Source organism: Streptopelia decaocto, assembly GCF_964273445.1.
Source record: "Streptopelia decaocto genome assembly, chromosome: 16".
Classification (NCBI taxonomy): Eukaryota; Metazoa; Chordata; class Aves; order Columbiformes; family Columbidae; genus Streptopelia; species Streptopelia decaocto.
This window is the reverse complement of record NC_138671.1, coordinates 5,542,527-5,563,648: the sequence shown is the minus strand read 5'-3', so window position 1 is coordinate 5,563,648 and position 21,122 is coordinate 5,542,527. Positions and strand designations below refer to the sequence as shown.

At 47.2% G+C, this 21,122-nt stretch overlaps 1 protein-coding gene across 3 annotated transcripts; it reads left to right on the top strand.

Annotated features, from left to right (window-relative positions):
* Nucleotides 1–13,791: 13,791 nt before the first annotated feature.
* Nucleotides 13,792–21,017, top strand: LOC309447040 (ankyrin repeat domain-containing protein 40-like). 3 transcript variants are annotated; one of them, XM_082067299.1, is made up of 5 exons: nt 13,792–14,077; nt 15,313–15,461; nt 16,963–17,442; nt 18,021–18,196; nt 18,906–21,017. In XM_082067299.1, the coding sequence occupies exons 1-5, from the start codon at nt 13,944–13,946 to the stop codon at nt 19,047–19,049; spliced, it is 1,083 nt and encodes a 360-aa protein (XP_081923425.1). In that variant the 5' UTR covers nt 13,792–13,943; the 3' UTR covers nt 19,050–21,017. The 3 variants fall into 3 exon arrangements, with proteins under 3 accessions (XP_081923425.1, XP_081923424.1, XP_081923426.1); XM_082067298.1 differs by having other exon boundaries at nt 18,018–18,196; XM_082067300.1 differs by having other exon boundaries at nt 18,018–18,196; nt 18,886–21,017.
* The last annotated feature ends 105 nt before the right edge of the window (nt 21,018–21,122 follow it).

Genomic DNA, 21,122 nt, shown 5'->3' with positions numbered 1-21,122 from the left:
TTTGCTTGGGGTTGCTTTTTGTTTGTTTGTTTGTTTGTTTGGTAAGCCTTAAATTTTTGAGGAACCCAAATGCACCTGACTTCTGTAAAAACTTCAGCGAGCTCCTCTGCTGCCTCTGTTGATAGCACAGTTTGGTCTGGACCTCATTGGATTAAAGGTCCTAGGAAGTTACCCCCTTATTTTAAAAGAAATGCTAATAGTCTGAGCAGTTAGCTCTATTTATACCCTGCCTCTGTTAACAAGTCAGAAAAAGTAAACTTGATTTCTTTGACAGGCACACGCTTCCTATGTCCTGGTGGCAGTCAGACAGATTTGTTGCAAGAAAAAAAAGCTGGAAAGAGTTTAAAAGGCTGGAACTGGCACGGTGGGACCCCTGCATGTTTCTGAATGCAGGGAGGCCTTCTTAACCCCTTTAGACCTAAAGTACTTCCCTATGCTAAGAATGGCATTTACTTCTGAAAGAGTGCTTGTCTAACTCACCCGCACCCGCGGTCAGGGGATTTCCCCACGGCAAGGGGCTACACAATCACTTGCTAAAAGGAACGAGTAATAGGATTGAAGCAATTAAAGCTAGAATATCATATTTTAACAAAGGAAGTAGGGAAGAAATTATTTATTTAAAGTTAGGGTAGACAAAGCAGTATGGCTTCAAAACTTCTCCTGGGCTTTCTCCAGGCTTTTTTCTTTCTTTGGTGGGGAGATTTCCAGGATGTTGGGTTTTACGCTGCCCTCAAGCCCCACCAGCAAATGTTAAAAGTGTCCCTGAATTCCTGCACATTTCCCGCTGTACAGTGCATTGCTGACCCCTTTAACAGCGCCAACAAAAAAATAGTAGAAGTTCAACTCTATGGAAACCTGCATAAAGGAATGTACAGCATTTTTGCATTGGGGGGGCAGGGGAGAAATGCAGTCAAGCTGAGTTCCTCGTTCCCTGCTTGTTACAGCAAAGGGCTGATCCTGCTCGTGCTGAACACGTGCCAAAATCCAGAGACCAGCAGCAGGACTCAGAGCTGCTCAGCACCTTCCAGGATTAGAGCCTTTGGGCTGAGTTCTAGGCTGGCTGGGATGGATCCTGCCCGGTGCTGGGAGCCTCTTGGCAGCACCAGGTGAGTTTGCATCCCATGTGGGGTTCAGCAGGGCTGGACCGGCAGCTTTGGGAGGAGGGAAGAACACTACGAACCTGACAGATCCCAGCACAATCAACCCTCACTTTATTATAGTAAAGTTTTTCTCTTGGGTTTGTTAAACCGTGTTGTTTTTCATGGCTGACTTTGGACCTAATTCTCCTCTGAGTGATGGTTGCTGCCAACCAGTATAACCAGCAGTGAACTGGGCCACCGTGCAGGCGATGCCCCAGGCCACGGGGCTCCTGCTGCTCCCCTGGGGCAAGGCAGGAGAGCGCAGTGACCTGCGGGTGTTTCCTGAGAATCGCCTCCAAAAGAAAGCAGAGCAACCTGGAGCCGATACGCCCTTAGCTGTGGCATTTCTGTGGCAACCCGGGCTTATAAAAAGAGCCTCTAGCAGTTTTGATTTGTGTGACCGCATTAACGATACGCACGGCATTTGAATTTCATATGACGCTCGGAGAGAAGTTGTCCAAATTAGCTATTTATAAGGAGCGAAGTCAACCACCAGGCAGCAGTTTGCAGTTGATTTATTCTCTCTGAAACTTTAGAAACCTGCATGACACTTGTACAAAGTGCGGCTGTGCGCAAAATGTTTTATTCAATACTTGTTTACAAAGACAAACGCAGCACCCTGTGATGCCTTAAAAAGCCAACCAAAAAATGACACATTCCCGAGAGGTACTTAAAATTCTTACAGCTCTATTAACAACAAAATCACATGTATTAGTGGTTCTGTTGACTAAACAAAGACACTTTATATTGTAAAAGTGACTATGGATAAGCTTTGAAAGCAGCCATACATGGGTCGCGAAGCGTGCGGGTGTCGTGGGGCTGGAGGAGCCGCTGTGATGAATGTGGGGGTCTCAGCCCAACAGCTGCTGTACACGCAGGGAATTTCCCATCGCTCCATGGCGTTGCCACCATGTAGCTGTGGTAAAGTCATACTTTCCTGCCACCCTGAGTCTTTTCAGGCTGTCTTACCCACTTACCCACTGGGCTAGAGGTGGGGAACTGGTTGGTGCTTTTCCAGCCTCCATCTCCTTGTGCACTTTGGCCATGCTGAGCCAGAGTGTGGGCCCACCAGAGGCGAGATCCCTTCCAAGGAGGAAGGAATAACACTATCTTGTTTTTTTCCCCCTCCCAGACTGAGGATCCCCTTCCCCAGAGGCACATTTCAGTGGCGGGGGAGCAAAGTGGGGGCTCTGAAGAATCAGGCCCTGGTTGGCATCAGACAGACGGAGCCGTCGTCTGCTTTGCTGAGTCCTCCATCCAGAGGGAGATTCTCCAGGGACAGGTAAGTCTCATCGCAGCTTTCTGTTTTCAGCCCCCAGGTACAGTGTTCAGTGTGCAATGGCCAGGACAGTGAAGCTCGGGAGGTGAGAGGTTAATGAGCCCAGCTGTTGTTAATGAGCCCAGCTGTTAACGAGCCCGGCTGAAGGAGCAGTTGCAGGGGACATGCAACTCAGCTGATGTAATTGTGTCCCTATTGCAGATCAGTGAGGCCGTTCAAGAAAAGGCTGTTTGAACGGCTGAATTTGATGTATTGTCACCCCAAACACTGAGCCAGTGCTTGGCACCACAGAGAGGGGCAGGGACATCCCATAGGAGCTTGGGAAAAAGGGCAAAGCAATTATCATTAATGACAATGGTGGTTTTGTTGTGTCACTGTACTTACGTTATAAATGAGGCACAGGAAACTTGTGTTAACTGAGAAATCGGGCTTTCAGCAAAACTTTTGCACAGGAAGCCTTTTAGGGAATCAAATCCTGGCCTAATCCAAAGAAAACCAGACAGACGCTATGTCCCTCCGACTGCCATCGCTCCAGGAACAGGGAGTGCTCAGCCCCATGAAGGATCAGTCCCTTGGCCACCTGAACACAGGCGGGAAAGGGAGGAAAACAGCTCCGTAAATCTCCCGGTGAATGCAGACAGGCAGGTCCTGAGGGCAGGGGAGGCAATGAGGTCTCTGAATAAACCTCGACAGCTGCTCCATCCCTGCCAGGACATCCCAGACACGCTGTGACACGGCCTGAGGGACACAGCCAGGAGAGGACTCCGCTATGCGGGTTGGCCTGGGGACAGCAGGGACCTCGGCTGTCCCAGCACGGCCAGCCCAGCTCTGCCTAATGGCCTCAGTGTCTCCCTGGTTTCACCAAGGGCTGTTATCTCTCCTGGTTTAAATTCACTGAGCTCCACTGACCTCAAAGTCTCTGACCAGGCTCTCCAGAACACCACCAGCTAACGCCAGGTGTGAATCAGGATCTTTGTCAAGGTCCCTGGGCATATTTTTTTTCTGCTCTACCTTGTTTATAAAGCGTTGTGCATTTTTCTTTTGTACGAGACACAAATAATCCTTATGCTCCATTTTTATAAACAAATCTATTATGATTGCCAAGTTTACGGCTTATCTTGTTTCACTCGTGTCAGATACTGATGTGATAAAGATCTTCCCAAATGAGTTCAAGCCATGGAAGGAATCCCACTACTACCCCAAAATCCCCCTTTCTGATCAAGGTATCGATCTCAGTCTTTTGCCTGGGGAGTCAGGATGAGCTTTCTCTGGATCTCAGAGGGACAAACCCGAGCCCTGATGGCACAAAGCAACATCCCAGATCTGCTCCCGGCAGCGGGGACACGCGGTCTCTGACCAGCCCGTGCTCCAGAGATGTCCATCTCCACTAGTCCACAGTCCTGAAAAGCCCTCCTAGGATGCCCAGAGTCTTGGTTAGGGCTGTTGATCTAGAATTGGCTTAACTGTTGCATGTTTTGTAAATTATTTCTTTGCCCTTTTTCTTACTCTTGCCAAGCTCCTATGAGATGTCCCTGCCCTTCTCTGCTGTCCCAAGTGTTGACCAGTGTTTGGTGTGACCCTTTCTAACCGAGGAGGGAAAGGGGGTTCTCTGGGGCACAGGAAAGCAGAATTGTGTTTTGTTTTGTTTTGTTTTCTTAAACCACTGTTAAAGTGACAGCAAACACTTGTATTTATTGGGCAAAACGAGCAATCCTCATCTGGAGTTACTCGGCGGATGGGGGATTGATTTGCTGGTTTTATTGTTATTAACCATCACCCTGCGAAGCTAAACCTCCCATCCCCTTCCAGATTCGCCCTCTCGTGCTGTCTGGGCCTGTCGCCACTCGCAGCCGGTTGTGCCAACACAAACACAAACCTCCCCTCTGTGATTCACCGCTGCCGGGGGGGATCTCGCTCACCAGAACATCTGGAGCCCCAGCACAAGGGCTCGGGGATGTGCTGGGGTGCAATGGCTGCCTCTCCTGGACCTCTTCTGCCTTCTGTCCTTCCTCTGACACACAGGGCAGCTGGGCACAGCAGGACCTGGTACTGGCTCCCTGCACCAGCCAAGCCACTAAGACCTGCCTGTTTCCTAAACCAGGGCACTAAAACCTGCCTGTTTCCCAAACCAGGGCACTAAAACCTGCCTGTTCCTCAAACCAGGGCACTGAAACCTGCCCTGCCTGCAGGACCCTGATCACACAAGCAGCCCCAAGGACATGCTCTTCTTCACCCCCACCATCATCATTCACACTCGCTAAGCGGCTCCTTGCCACTGCGCAGATGAAAATGCAATGCCTGAAAAGTTAAGTACATTTAAAACCCTCTGCCTCATTTAGAAAGTAACGATGTTCCAGTCTGCATGTAAAGCTCACTGCACTTAGAGCTGATAGCCAGTCATCCGAGAGGGAACATCCCTTGGAGCACAGCTGCCAGCCACTTGCCTTGAGCAGTAACGTTGCTTCCAGACCCACACAGAAATCCAGATGATGCCTCTGGACCTCGGCTTTAGCTTGCTTTGGGCTCCAAATTTTCCCCTTTGAGCAATGCCCTGCTCGCTCCAATCTCAGCAGGACCTGCTCAGGGTCTGGGCTGTGGGGGACACAGGGGACACCCAACCTGGGCCCTATTTTCATGGCCATTTGTATGCATAATTAGCACTGCAAGCGTATTTCAGTTTCGCCCTAGTTAAGATTTTTGTCAGGGTTCCCTGGAAGTGCCCATAACTAACAAGTGCTTCTGAAATAACCCGTCGGAGCAGATAACGGCGTGTACGGGCGGGAACCGGGGGCATGTTTAGAGCAGCGATTGCTCACCAAAATGAGCCGCTGTTTATGTGCATTCCGCCTCACACACAGATGCTCAGTAAGCAGAAATTAATGTAGTTAGACAAAAGGGCTCAGTTTGGGGGGGGAAAAATCAATAATGTCAGGGAGTTTATTACAGGGTTATGGGCCACCTGCTAGAACTCAGCATTAGACCTGCGTTACGTTGTGTTTCGGCGAGAGCTGATGGCATTGCACTCAGACGAGGCTAGCGCCAGAATTATTATTTTATGCCTTGGCAGATGGCTTCTGCTCAGGGGTTTTATCTTTGAGTGCAGACATATGACTAATCATCATTTGCTTTCTCTTTCTCTGCTAACGTAAGCCGGGCAGGAAGCAATTGCCAGTTTGATGATGGTTCATTTTTGCCAGGTTTATTCTGTCTGAAACAGCACAGCAAGATGCAAAGAGGGTACAAAGGAAGATAATCAGCCAGTTATCAGTGAGATATGGGGGAAAGCTGGGCTCAGAGGCTTGACTTTCACTGGCCCGGCTCTTTCTCTTTTAGAGGCATCCCATAGATAATTTGAGGAGGCTGTGGAGTTGGTGTCTTTGGATTGTCGAGATTGCAAAGGTCAAATGTCGAGAGTGAATTCATTCTGTCTTGGAGAAGGAGGAGCCAGGTCACTTCCCAAAGTCCCTTCCAGCCTGGTTCTGTCACCCCCAATGTGGAGCGAGACCTACTCCAGCAGTTAAGCTGTGAGTTAGGGACATCCGAGATCTGTAGTGCAATGTGGCTGGTCAAGAAACAGAAACCACAGCTGCAGTGGCATCATTGTAGGGCCAGCACTTTTCATGTGAGGCCCTCTCAGGTATCTACAGTTTCTACCAACTTTTATAAGCCTTAATTCCCCGTGATTTCAGTGTGAAGGCATCATCTCTGTGTCACTCTGCGCTGACCCTTTCAGGAAGTTTATGAACCTTTCAGTGGATGAGATCTGAGCTGAGGGTTTGTAGTGAGAGAAAACTGCTGCAGATTTGCCCGATTTTGTGCTTCATTGTAAGACTTTACCCAACCCGTTGAAGTCTGGAAGCCCTCGTTGTGGCTGGGAGCCTCTCCAGAAGATGCAGAACAGCTCCCAGTGATGGGCTTTTCATCAGGCAACGAGCGTTGGCTCCTCCAGACAACCTGGAAGTCCCAGACCTCCTCTGAGGGTTTGGTATCCAAAACTTCACTATAAACAGTAATTAACATTCACAAAATGGAACTATTTCCATTTATGCAAATATCGTTAAATCCTTAGAGCGTCAATTCTGTCTTCTTGGAATTTAAATCTAAATTAGGACAAAAATTCTTTTTAACCGAAGAGTTGTTGCCTTGATTTGGCTTTGCTGGCTGCTGGTGGTCCTGGCTGTCACACAGAGCATCCTCTGGCCACGCTCAGAGCTGGTCCCCACTTGGGCACATTAACAGCATTTCCGAGAGGTGAATTATTTCATTTGAGTTTGCCCTGTGTACCCTTTTACCACCAGCTGTGAGGCATCATATGGTCCACATTGCTTGAATCCTGACACTGGCCACCAGAAAGAGTAAATCCCATCTGGGCCACTGACACCATTATTTGAAATGCCCAAAGATGACTAAATGCAGATCTGGTAGAACCAGGGTGCTCCTCTCCTGGTATTCATTCGCAGCACATATGAACACCGGCTAGAGGTGCAAGTGATGTCTGCAAAGCACTAACCATCTGATTCCACAGATCATTAGAGTGGCAAGCCAATCCTGTGTGCTGGCAGGAGAATGCTTGTCTGCATATAATGGCTTTTTTCATTCTTACTCTTTCTGATTTCACCTAATTCAACGTACATTTTTATTGAGATCTTCTATTGTTTGCAGCAGGAAGAGTCCACCTGCAGCCTCCATCGTCGCAGGGTTCGCTGAGATGCAGCACTTTTCCATGGCAGTTTTGAAGATAACCGGTCCTTGATTGCCTGACGTGCCGGTGGCTGGCAGAGCGATTGTAAGTAACGTTTAAGAGACTCACGTGGTTTAATCGTTATAATTTTCCTGTGCCTCTAGGGCCTGCATGTTGGACTCATTGCGTTATCTAACCAATTGCTAGGATTGTGTTTTAATGATCGCCGCAGCGGGCTGCCTTTGAGCAGGGAGGTACAAAGGAACCGGAGCATCGTCAGAGGCGAGCATTTCCAACACGCTCTGTAATGGCCTGATTTTCCTCCGATTGAAGTCGATGGTAAATATTCTGCTGACTTCAAAGGGGAGCAGGGTGAGGTTACAGCCAAACACTCTTGGAAATTCCACCCAGCGCTTGATTTTTCTTGACCTGAAGGCCAGTTCAGTCAGCTCTTCTCCCACAAAGGAGCTTTCAGGAGCCCTGTAAAAGCTGCTGCAGTGATTTTAGCCCTGGGTTCACATGGCAGCAGCATGTGAATCGCGGCAAATCTAGAGGACGATGCAGCCCTCCCGAGCTCTGATTTCTCTTAGCAGATGGGCAGCTGGCATCGCTCTTGCTCCCTCCTCGCTGGCTGTCCATTTAGGGCAATGGGATTGCTAATTAGGTACTTTAGTTCAGTGGGGTGAGCAGGGGCGCTTGGGGGACCCTCACTAAACCTTTGGTTTGCTGTGCGTCAGCCATGAGAACAAGGGGGCCTGTGTACCTGGAAAATCTTTACATCATCCCTGCAACCCATGGCACGAGCTGTCGCTTTGTCTCTTCCCATGGCAGAGATAATGGTCTTGAATTCACTTTTGTGTTTCTTCTTCGTAATTTTACATGTTTTTCTTTTGCGTTTCTGTAACACAGTAGTTATAAAGCTCTATGAAGAGTGGAATAAACAGACATTTCTGTACATTTCCATAAACTGATTACCTTTTAATATCAATTAGATTTGTCGATAGGGAATTGTTACCTACACAGGACTCATTCCTACCTCTGCCACTGACCTTTTCTGTGAGCCCAGACCACTTACTCCCTCTGTGCCACGACTTCCACCTCTCTGAAGGGACTATAAAGCTCACAAGTGTCTCAAGTGACATCAGTTTGTCTTTTAAATCCCTGCTCCTTGCTATCGCTGCAGAAGTGACGTGCAAGTGTCAGGTGTGATTTGCTGCAACCCCAAAACTGTCTGAAAAAAAAAGACACACACACAAAAATTGTATCTACAGCCATTTGTTTGTCTTAAGCTGCAGCTTAAGCACAACCCTTTCTAGCTCTCACACACACACATATATAATTTTTTTTAACTTTGCCATGGCTAGAAACCTAATACTGATATTGTTGCAGAACATATACTTGGTTTGTACTTTCTCAGCTCCTTCCTGATTTCTTTGAGGAATCTGGCGTACCAATGGCCATGGAAAACCAGGTTAGTGCACAGTAGAGGCTTTCATGGCCACTAATCTTGATGACAAAATTATTCGAACAAACACCTCTTGTGTCACCAATATATATTATGTAAAACCTTGTGACTTTGATTATGTGTCTATAATACAGATTAGTCTGTTTGGGTGTTTGGTGCTGACCTCCAATAAGCTCCTAAAGCATTAGCAAGAATTTGCAAGTGACAGGCAGGCAGAGGTGCTGTTCTGCCTAATCCCGTTCTCGAAACTCTGACTAGATGTGACTGAACAGTTTCTGTTGCTTTCCTTAAGGCACCGGGTTATTTCTTTCTCTGCCCCCTCCCAGCCACCTTTGTCCTTCTCTCCGCTGCTTTGATGTATCACAAATGTTGGAAGATCTCACTAACCTTATGGATTAGAGCCAGGAAGACAGTGAGAACAAATTTAGAATAGGAGGCAGAGAATGTACCAGCTGGGAGGTGATGCTGTCAATCTCCATGGAGACCTCTTTAGTTACAGCTTTGCTAATTACTCTGTTGAATTGTATAGCGTCTGGTTCAAAGCCCATCCAAGTCAATGGGGAGTTTCTAGTAGACTGTTCACGTCTCAGGACCATGAGGAGTGCACAGGGCAGAGCCCCGAAGTGTAACCGGTTGTGATTTGCATTTGTCGCTTTCTCCCTGATGGCGAACACACAACCTAAGGAGAATCCAGACACCTCGATCTGGTGTCCTGCATGGGGCCAGCTCCTTCTAAAAGAAAACGTGCTGCAGAAGCAAATGTACACGTTGTCTTAACAAAACCATTTTTTTCTTAGGAATGCAGGTTAAACATTTCTATCATCTTGTTAACAGGAATCAGCTCCTGCAGGAGATGAACTGGGACAAGCTCCACAGGAACCTTTTGGCTCTGAACACCTCAATATGACACAGCCACCACATCCATTTGCCCCATGTCCCCAGGATGAGCCAGTTTCATGGCTTGGGAGAGCAAAGTGAGGGACCACAGACACAGGATGCAGCCAGATGTCTGGAGAAAAAGCAAAGGCAGCCGCACATCTGCCCAGTGTTCTGGGTTAGGACACCCCCTTAGCTCAGAGGAGGTGGGGCTCACACCTGGGGACCCTCCCCACCACCGCAACACAAGAAACAACAACCCGCAGGGGGAGAAGTTTGGATCCACGGCACTGCAGCTCAGGCTTGTCATTACTTGAAGCCAAACTGGCTTTAGACACTAATCCATGGAACAATTTCCAGTTGTTATCAAAATCTATTGGACTTCTTAACCACGAGTCCCTGAGCTGATGTACCACCCCCCCTCAGGTTCCAGCTCTCTGACTTGTTTGTTCAGAAATGATTTATTTGTCCTACAAATAGGTACAACGTTTAATTAACAAATAATTTTAAAAAATCAGCTGCATGCCATGCCTGATTTCTAAAGGGATTTGGCTGCCTGGGCAGATCCTTCCCCTGCAGATAACCATTCCCCCATATATCAGTGCCATTTCCCACCACTCGCCCCCATCAAATTTCTCTCCGTGCTGCAGGCGTGTGCATGTGCGGTGCTCACACCACCTGAAAAACCTCTTTCTTAGGCACTCGGCTTCCCCTCGAGCCCCGGCGGGATGCCCAGCTGGAAAATCCATGGAACGGCTGGTTGCACCATGGTCCAGGGATGCTCCTGACGGCATCAATGATGCTCCCAACCCCTCGGTGATCTGGTAAGAAAAGCCTTGATTTAAGGTGAAGAGAAAAGCGCTTGGTGAGTTCTGTGCATCTTTGCAATTCATTGGAAGGATTTACTTCCCTCGTCAAGAACAGCGAAGCTAAAGGAAGGGCCCTGGCCACGCTGCCTCAGGTGCTCATCTTCCTGACACCAGACAGCTGGAAATTATCGGGTTCAGAGCTCGTTACCTTTGGCTCCTTTGACAGTCAGTAGAACACAACAGGCACCTCCAGAGGATGATTTCTCTGCACTATTCTTAGACACTTGCCCCGGGATGAGATGAATCAGTCCCTGTGCTGCATGTTTCTTCCCATGGGCACGACACGAGCATTGGGTGACTCAGGCTTAGACTTGATAACACGGAGCTTCACATTTAACCTAATTCACCTAAAAAGTCTCGCATGGAGGCTTCCGCGGGGCCAGCACAAAAACCAGTATAATAGAAACTGCTTCTCCCAAGTGACTTTGACTTCTCCCGGTGAGACCATCTCCTCTGCATTCAAACACTCAGTGCAAGGCCCAAAGGAAGCAGCATGAATTACTTTATATCTAGGTGAATATTTGGCTTGACTTTTAATCCATCCCATCTTTCTTCTCCAGTCCTGCCATTTCCCTGAACCTTAATGCCATAATGGCTTTAAATCTCTCTCTCTGTGTGCATGCACATTAAGGTCTCTGACTATCCCTAAATTTTATTTCTATTGCCATTACACAAGTGCAGAGTTAGTTGAAATTGCCAGAAACACTATTTTGGTGGATTGGGTGGGGACTAGGTGTTTCAAATATGACTGTACAGCCGTATCACGGTGTAACTTGGAATGAAGCCTTTAAAAAGATGTTTAATAATAATTTGGAATGACTGAGAACTTGGTTAAAGGAGTTGAGGAATGAAAACTGAAATGCAAAGGGAGTCAAAAACTTCATAAGCCTTAAAAAGAGAGAAAAAAAAAAAGAGAAGCAAAGACCAAACAGATGGCCCATGATTTCTCCAAAAAAGGAGAAAAGAACCAATCCAGAGGTTCAACCGCAGTCGGAAGTTTGCAAAAAGATATTAACACCAAACCAATAAAATCTGGAACACTCGCTCTAAGGACAAAGAATGGCCCAGCTGTCCCTTGTGGTTACTCCAGGCAGCAGCGGGTGTCCCGGCATGTCTCAGGGCACTGGCAGGGAAGAAGCAAGGAAAAATAACATGTTCTTGGCTTTGCTCGGTTTTGGTGCTGATAAGTGGGGAGGAGGTGATGCCTGCAAGGGGCCCAGGGCTCCGGGCGCGAGCAGGAAGGGTCATGGAGGCAGTGGGGAGTTTTGGGTCAAGGGACCGTGCCACTAATCCTCTTCTGCACAGTCTTTCTTGCAGGAGGCAATCTCATGACTCCGGGGAGAAGTACATTGTGTAACCAAGCAATGGTGAACCCGAGTTGCATTTAACGGGGCTTGGCACAGGAGTAGGAGACTCATCCCGGGAGAGCGTGAGAGAGACCGTCTCAGTGCATCGCCCGCCGGCTTCGAGTCCTCAAAAGCCCCGGTGTGGCCTTGGGAGAGGAGCTCAAGTAGAGAAAGAAAAATAAAGAAGGCAAAAAAGCCCCATAGCCCTAAAGAAATGAGCTCACTGCGCGGGGCTTCCCTGCGCCTGTTGTTGGAACGTTGCATAATGTCCCTTTGCACTGTGCAGAGCTTTGAAATCAGCAGGGCCAAAGCTGTATAGAGACACTATGGACGTGCCGAGACACATTTAAAGGCGTTCTGCAATTATAGCAAGAAGTGCAAAGCTGCGCTTGGGGCTCCTCTTGCTGTTCCACCGTGACATCTAGTGGCACAGGGCAGTTTTACTGACGAACGAGCTTCTCCCCATCAGTGTGAGAGAGGTCGTGTACTACTCTGGGAAAGTCTATTTTGCGACTTTATCCTACTGGATTTTTCCAGATTTACTAAGTTGGGACTCCGTAAAGCTTTCACAGCACGCAAGGGAACGTTCTGCTTCCTACAGCATGTCACCGTGTCTCCACATTTGTGTGCCTTGTCTTTGTGTTTTACACCTTTGTGCCACGGATGCTGAAAATAGAAAAAGGGGTCACGGGCTAAAAAGCGGTCCTTTAAGACAGCTTTTACTGCAAAAGGAAGTGAATTAAAATAAAAAGATCAAGGTGACAGTCGCTGAAGGTTGGGCTTGGAGGTCTCTGAGGGCTGAATTTGCAGTTGTCACTAATGGCAATAGGGGAGGGTAACTCTTGTTTGTGAACTATTCGCTAAATCAAACTCTTGCTCCTACAGTTGGTGGCTTTCAATACGAGCTGGGCAACGTTTCTGCTGGGCCTGTTGCAGTCTCTTGCGTCAGATCAACAGCAAGTGACCTGGTGTTGAAAAATCGCCACCAAGTCGCTGTGTAACCTTTGTCACGTTAGTAAAAAATGTCACTGCTGTTTGCACGTCCGCCCTGTATCTGTGACGAGGGGTTGCAGAGATGCCAGGCGCTCACTTAGAGAAACAGAAAGATCCAGCCTGTGAGTCTCAGCCCGGCTGAAAGGAAGATGATTGTTCCTCTTCTTCTGTGTTTTGAAGCTGCTTCTATATTGCTGTTTAGGAACTGTTTGGATGGTAAATGCTGCAGGCATAGTCTTCACGTGATTGCCAGGGACAGGGCAGTGCAAAGTGGCTGCAACCCAAGCCCTAAATTAACGGTAGGTTAAAAATGATGTTGGTAATAGGAAAAGTAAGCAATGAAGAGACTCAGTGAAAAACCCAGATTAGTGCAAATTACTCATTGGTGGCAGATGCTAAAATAGAACACCTGGAGTTAGAAAGAGCTCCCCAACATGTGCTGTGGTGATTTAATGAAGAGCAGGAGCAAAGCACCAGAGGGGCAAGGAGGAGCTGGGGGAGCTTGGGGACAGCCCTGTGGGTTTTGCTCTGTCCAGTGGTTTTGATCCCATCTCGTGGCTCCCAGGCAGCAGCCAGGGTGTGGTGGTTCTGTCGGTTAAAAGCATCCTGAAGAGGGCAAAGCCGGGCTGATGTGCCTTTGCCAGGCAGTGCATTTTAATGGCAGCTTTTTCCCTCTTCCCCAGGAGCCGCTTCTCCTCCAGCCCCGTGCAGGGCCCGGACTGTTTGCTGGGCAGGGTGAGGGTGTGAAGAGACGTTCGGAGAGGCTTCAGTTTTAGTGTTTCCACTGTGGGACCACCGTCACCCCAACGCCTGAGGGCCGGCTCCTTCCAGGCTGCTTTTCCCGGAGGACTCCTGGGGGTGACCTGGGCCCCCCGGGGTGCAGGGTAGACCTGGGCCACCCGGGGTGCGGGGTAGACCTGGCCGCCCTGGGGTGCGGGGTAGACCTGGCCGCCCTGGGGTGCGGGGTAGACCTGGGCCCCCCGCGGTGCGGGGTAGACCTGGCCGCCCTGGGGTGCGGGGTAGACCTGGGCCCCCCGGTGCAGGGTAGACCTGGCCGCCCTGGGGTGCGGGGTAGACCTAGGCCCCCCGCGGTGTGGGGTAGACCTGGGCCCCCCCGGTGCGGGGTAGACCTGGGGGCCCGGACACAAGATGGCGGCGGCCGTGAGGGCGCCGGCCGGAACGCAGGGTCGGGGCGGCGGGCGGCGGGGCGGAGAGGGCCCGGCGGCGCGGCGCTGAGGAGCCCGCCCGGCCCCGCCGTCCTCTCGGCGCTTCGTGACGGGACCCCGGCAGCGGCCATGAGCGGCGCCGCGGCGGCGCGGGAGCTGGAGGAGCGGCTGCGGGAGGCGGCGGCGCTGGGGGACGTGCGGGAGGTGCGGCGGCTGCTTGGCGCGGGGGCGGACATCAACTCCCGCAACGAAATCGACGGCTGGTGAGCGGGGCCGGGGGTACGTGTGTCCTCCCCGCGGTCGGGCTGGCGGGGCCCGAGGCCGCTGCTGCCCCCGCCTCGCACGGGGTGTTTGGCCGGAGTGTCGGGGCTCCCTCGGTAGGCATGGGGGGGGAGCGGCCGTGAGGACACAGCTCCTCTTAGTTTCCCTGTTTACAAGAAAAGGCCATGCTAATCTCAGGAGGCTTTGAGATGTACTGCTAAAGAGGATCACGGTGAAGGGCCACGCTCCTTCCACCTGTCACTTTGTGTTTGCTCAAGGACCAGCTCAAGTTTGTCGTGTGCAGCAACACGGTTCTTTAGGACGGCGCTGGGGAGTTGCTCCTCACGCTATAGCGAGGCCGAGGACCTTGTGCCACGGGGCTTACAACAGGTTCATCACTTTTTGTAGGAAACAAATATAATAGGCCCAGGCAGGATCTCTCAGCAAAGCATATTTTAATAACGATTTTGCAAGATCAGGTGTTCTACGTAACGGTAGGCACACATAATAGAGCAAAAAGCCCCTGTTTATATCCCCCCACATCCCAGCCGCGATTTCCCTGCCCTGTTCCCCACTGGTTGGTAGTTCAGGGTTTACAGACTACCCAAGACCTGCCTCAGTTTACATATTTCATTCATCTGATTCGAACAGTACCCTTCCCCTTATCAGTCCATTTAAAATATGGGATCCTGGCTCTTTGGCTACCCTTCCCCTAGATTAACTTGTAAATACAGGAATCAGTTTGCATTCCAGGATTATTTCGAAGAGACTTTGTTTTACATTAAGGATTCATAGTCTGATGTCTCTCAGTCCTTCCCCCCGAGCTGGGGCCAGGCACCAGCTCCTTAGTTTTGTAAAAACAACATTATTTCGTTAAACGTTCCTTACATTTTCAAAAGCGATGCAACGAAGGGAACTTCATTCCTGGTTGGTGTTGCTCTGTGTGCAACTCGGGTGACTTGGGATGGGCAGGTGAGGAGGAGCGGGGTGATTGATCCAAGGCTGACGGCACAACCAGCCCTTCTGTAAGAAACTATCATCTTGCTAATAGGCTCAGGCAGGATCTCTCAACAAAGCATATTTTATTAACAATTTTTGCAAAACTGGGTATTCTACCTAAAGGTTGGCATACAAAACAGGGCAAAAGCCTGTTTATATTACCTTAATCCTGGCCGCAAATTCCCTGCCCTGTTCCCCATTATGGTGGTTTCTTACACTGGTGTTTCTGTCCCCACAGGACCTGTCTGCACTGGGCCTGCAAGCGCAACCAGGCGCCCGTGGTGTCCTGCCTGCTGGATGCTGGGGCAGACAGACAGATCCGCACGGCTGCGGGGGAGCTGGCGGCGCAGTTAACTTCCAAACCCGACATCCGCAAGATTTTGGGAGGTACCGTTCCTGTCTTAGAAGCCACCTTGAATTCCCGGTCTAGGGACTAAAGCATTTTTAGTGCTTTTATCTGAAGTGGTAGATTGGCAAAACTTGGGCTAGGACATTGTATTTCATTAGATAGCGCTGGTTTGTAACTGTAATTCATACTCAGGCAGGTAGGTAGACTTGGGGATTTTAGGTGGGAAGGCCTTTATTCTGAGCTGTGTCAGCAGAAGACTGAAGAGCCCTGTGCTTTGGGAAATGTGCTGCTGCAGTCCTGTGTGTGCATTAAGCAGAAGCTGCAAACAGAGCCTTTGACAATTGCACAATTTGACTGATGTCTGACCATAATAAATCTCCCACATCCACCCAGAGCAACCGCATTTCAGAAGTTCTGGCTTCTGTACGTTTTGTTATACTGTGACCTGCAGTATGATTAATTTTTGCCCCATCATGATGTCTTTTTATACTTTTCCTATGGACAGCAAACCTAGTTAGATGTTTGTTACACTCCTGAACGCTGCCAGTGCCTGTTTCCATCAGCATCTAGGTATTGTGCTCCATGCTAACGTTTTTAAGTGCTTCACCTTTGTGTATGTTCCATCTTCTGCTAACTGCACTTAAATTGCTCTCTACAATGACACGCTCTTACATCAACAGTGCGTGGTTATTTTAAATGAAGTTGCAGCGAAATCACGACCAAGGTCACAGCACTCGCAGCTGAAGGAATGGCATGTTCTTTGCATGAGCATTTTTGTTTTCTTATGGGCAAGGTGCTCATCTCTTGGAATTAGTTCATGGCAAATGTTTCTAACACCTGGCATTCTGTTTTTATCATCTAAACCGTCAAGTGTGCATGAATGAACTCTGCTCATCTTTGCCTTATTTTTCTGTTAAGCTTTCGTGTGTTTCCTGGGGGATAGATGCGTATCACTTATATTTTCCTAAATGGTTTTTATTCTGGGAATGTAGTGCTATTGAGGAGATCCTGCTGGACTGCTTTGACGTGAGCTTTGGTGTCCTGAAATCCTTAGTCAGGCCAGAATGTCATTTACTGCAGTACTTTTAAGCAAGAGTTGGCGTGGGTATTATATCAAATATTTGCTTGCCTGAAAAAAATATTCAGTATAATTTATTTGCATGCGTCATCATTAACTATTCACAGCAGTGTTATTAAGTGCATCACAAAAAGAGATTTAACAAAGAACAGTTGCTCCTTTGAAAACACTGGAATAACACTGCTAGAAATAACGTATCTTTCCACTTTTCTTTCCCCATTTTGCTTTAAAAAAACACATGCTGTTTTATAGCTACTTGACTTCCAGGTGTTACATACTTATGATAAATTAGTATCGACCTTTGATTATCTCTGTCTGACGTATTTTTAAGACACAATAGGAAAACCATAGGAATACTATAGGAAATACAGTAGGAAAACTGTATTCAAAATGAGAACTATCTGTCCAATAACATGGTGGGTTTTTTTTTCTCTAACTCCCCATTTTTCACCTTCTAACAGAGGAAGAAACTGAATGTCAAGGAGCAAAGGATTTAAATTTGCCAGTAGTTGCGAACTACGTGGCCAACCCACCATTCCCTTGCGTTTACATTGAAGAAACCATTCCAGACGGCTTGGCAGAACCCCAGAGCGAAAGCGCTTCCGTCTCTTCTGCTTCCCAGTGCGAAACTGGTCCTTGTTCCCCCGCAGCTCAGGTCGACAGCGCCTGCACACCCACCTCGTGCAGCAGCCAAGAGGATTTCCCTGCACTAGACGCTGCAGAACCGCTGCCCGCCCCGGCAGCAGCTCCGGCAGCACCGCAATGCCCCGCAGCAGCGAGCGGCCGCGTTCTGCAGCCGCCCTTCCCTCAGCGCGCAGCTCTGTGCCCCCCGGGAGCCCCCGCGCAGGCCGTGCCCCCGCAAACCCGGGGGTCCCCGACCCGTCCCGCACCAGCGTTCCAGCCCTTGTTCTTCACTGGAACGTTCCCCTGTAACATGCAAGGTAACCAAGTGTCATTGCCCATCCTTCTGTTATATTCTGTTCCCTGTTTTCATTAATGGGTGAAAGGTGAAGTTCCACTTTCAGACTCTTGGGGAACAGCAGCAGAGATGCTGAATTGTTCGTCCAAAAGTACCCAGCACTTATCTGCTTTGCTAAGTAAAATAACTCTTACGCTGTATTTTAAGCATGGTAATACTTTGCAAAGTGCTGGAAGGATCAGTCCAAGCAACATAAAACATGGAATTTTGCAGTATATTATATAGTATCAAATGTATCTCTGGTAGTTGAGTAAAAACTTGACTTTGTGACTGGACGGATCAGACTTTTAACATTACACACACAGCTCCCCTGTGTATTTCTTTCAGTTCAAATGGAAGCTGCACAGTATTTCTCAGTGAGATAATAATTATGGTATTATAAAACCTGAATTGAAAAGATAATGGTAAATACTTTAGTGTTAGGTTGTGGGTTTTAGTGTGGTGGTTTTGGTTTTGGTGGTGTGGGGTTTTTTCTTTGGTTGGTTGGTTTTGGTTTTGTTTAGGAAAAGCAAAACACCTTTTAATCTTGTTTTCAAGCAGAACTTGTGCTTAAGGTGAGAGTCCAGAACCTCAGAGACAACGATTTCATTGAAATTGAACTGGACAGACAAGAACTGACCTATCAAGATCTGCTCAGAGTGAGCTGCTGTGAGTTGGGCGTTAATCCAGAACAAGTAGAGAAGATCAGAAAATTACCTAATACACTAGTGAGAAAGGTAAGAATTGAAATTGGAGATTAACTGGACTTTGCAGACTACAAAGAAGGTATTTTCATGAAAAGATTGGCAAAACACGTACTTTTGTTAAAAAACAAAAACTGACTTAAGCTCAGAAATTCAAAAGGATGTTGGACTTTCCTTAAAACTTAATCAGAACTTATTTTAAAATATTCTTGTCAAAACCAGCAGAGTATTTCAGCTCCTAAAGTGCATGAAACTATTACAGTTTGACTTCTTAAAAATGTATCAGAAACACTGCATTAGTGTGCTTTTAACATAATTGCCATATACTACTTCACTGTTTGCTTGTCTAAAAAGACCGAATAGTAAGGGGCGAATAACCCCACAAATTGGCATGCGAATAATTTAAAGATATGCCATTAACAAATGAACATGCTATTCTGTTCCAAAAATACCTATTCTGGAGGGCTGTAAATGAAATGCATTTGGTCACAGCTCTTGGTTAAGTGACATGCACACAGCATAACAAAAAATTATGGTTCAAGGAGAGAAAAAAAACCAGACAGGCTGTGAAGAAAAAAGTGTATACAGGTAGGATTTTTTTCTTTCATTATTTGTTCTAATGGTTGGGTGTTATCTCCATGTAATTTTAGTTTTCACTTCTTTTAGCTATTATTAGAAATATTTACAAAGTAAGACCAGATAGGTTTAGAAGTAATGGGTAGTTGTGTCTGTTCTTTGAAAGGACAAGGATGTTGCCAGACTTCAGGACTTCCAGGAGCTGGAGCTGGTGCTGGTGCAAAGCGGCAGCTCTCCCTTCAGAAACGCGGCGGCAGCGCTGAGCGACAGACCCTGTTACAACAGCCGCGCCTCCAAGCTGACCTACTGACTCCTGGATGCTCCTGGAGTATGAAAGCCCGGTACTTAGATGTTGCTGCCTTTTGAAGGCAGTGAATTAAGCGTGTGTAAAACCTTAAGTTATTGTTAGGGTTACTATTTTAACTAATAGTTTATCTTTTGTATTTAATATCCCCTTTGATTTTATTTTTTTACTCGATACTGTATTCAGATAAGGGATACCTCATTTGTCTACTAACATCCACACGCTTCCGATGTATTTCAATGAAGTTTATTGGTTGTATTTGGCAATAGAGGGCAGGAAAGACAATTATTGAGATGAAAAGTATGTTGAATGCTCCCGCTCTTTGACCAAATAGAAGTAGATATTCAGGAAAGTGTGTGTGTATATCTATTTTTTTAAACTTCCTGATTAAGTTAAATGTTATAGGGTATTTGGCATACAGTGAACAGTTGCTCCCTAAAAATATAAAACTTGCACTTCTTAATCTGTTGCCCCATCTCAAAGACTTAACAAGATGCATTGTCTTGCCTGCTGGGGAGAGAAGTATTTAATGCTCTGAAGTGACAGGAGAAAAAATTTAATTGAGCTGAAAGTGGAGTAAGAGTGTCCACATTAAATGTTTGGTTCTTTCCCCTGTGAGAATATAGTAACTGAAGTGACGCATCCCTCCACAGGAAAACAAAGCCGCTCTTAATTAAGAAGCATTTAAGTAAGTCACAAAGCAAGTAAAAATGCCCTTTCCAAAGCAAGCCCTTATGTTTCAGGAGCTGGGGAGGGGCTCACAAATTGCATCCATGGTTTTATTTATTGTCCTAATGATGTGAGGAGACTGTGCATTACCTACACCTCACAGAACAATTACAGGGTCTATTATTTTATTTTGTAGCAAAAAACTACAATGCTGACCTTTGCACCAAAAACCTTAATTGGGTGGAGGGGTGAGGGAGCTGGGTTTTTTTCTGGACATGAGCTGCTACCCCCCAGCCTCATATTGATTTTCCTTCCATCTCTGCTTTATTAAGCTGCATTAGAGCAGAGTTTATGCACAGCTGATGGAGTGTTTGTTGTTGATCTGGATTGTGATGTTGACATTCAGACCATAAATAGCACAATCACCATGTTTTGGTTGGAGCAGCGTGGCTGCGCGGCTGCTGGACCCCTGAAGTGGCTCCTGCAGGCAAGGTCAGTAAAAGCACACGTCAGAAAATGATAGAAACCCATTCTGCCAGCACAAGAGACACTTCACTCTGGGTTCAGGATTTCATCCTTTTCCCACTTGCTCTATATCCATTTTATCAATTAAACTCTGCTAACTCCCTGTTCTCAGTCCTGGCCCATTTGTCTCCAGGCACTGGGCTAATTTAAAGACGGATTCAACTCCCGTTAAGCCCAAGACTATGACGCAATATGAGGTAAGATTTCTTAAATCTGGCTTGTAGAACAGGAAAAGAGTTTTTATTTAACAACTGTATATTTATATTTTCAGCATACCTTGGAGGCTAGTTCAGATTATGTGCAATAACTGTTTGAAAAGGAGTAGTTAAATGGCTCAAAATTAAGAGTATCTAATTTCTTTCCATTCCTTTGTTTACTGCCTCCACTAATTACTGAACATGCAGCTATAGCAGCAGCTGGTTTAAAAAAAGCTCTATTTGCTCTAGTTTCTGTAAGGAGTAACTGTTAATGTGATGATACTAAAACTTTAATTGTGATCTGACTGTAATAATAACAGTAAGTCTATGCATTCAGAGAAATATTTTTGTACGTTTTATGCAGTTTGGTAAACTCTGAGGCACACTAGTTCTGTTAACTGGTTTTTAGTTTAATTCTGTTTTTTCTTTTTTCCTTTGAAAAACAAACTGTTGGTATGACAGCTGAAACTAAGTTTACAAAACTTACTGTTCTTCCAAGGACAACTTTTGTTTGCACTATGAACTTGTACTGAACTGACATTGCTACTCTTCACTTATATTAAAGTATCAATTGTTTCAAGTACCAAGATGTCTTTGTTTTTCAGGGGGCAGTGGGATGATACATGGCAGTCTAGAGCGGACAGGACCCTCTTAAAATTTTAACAGAACTTTGGAAAAGTTTTGGTAA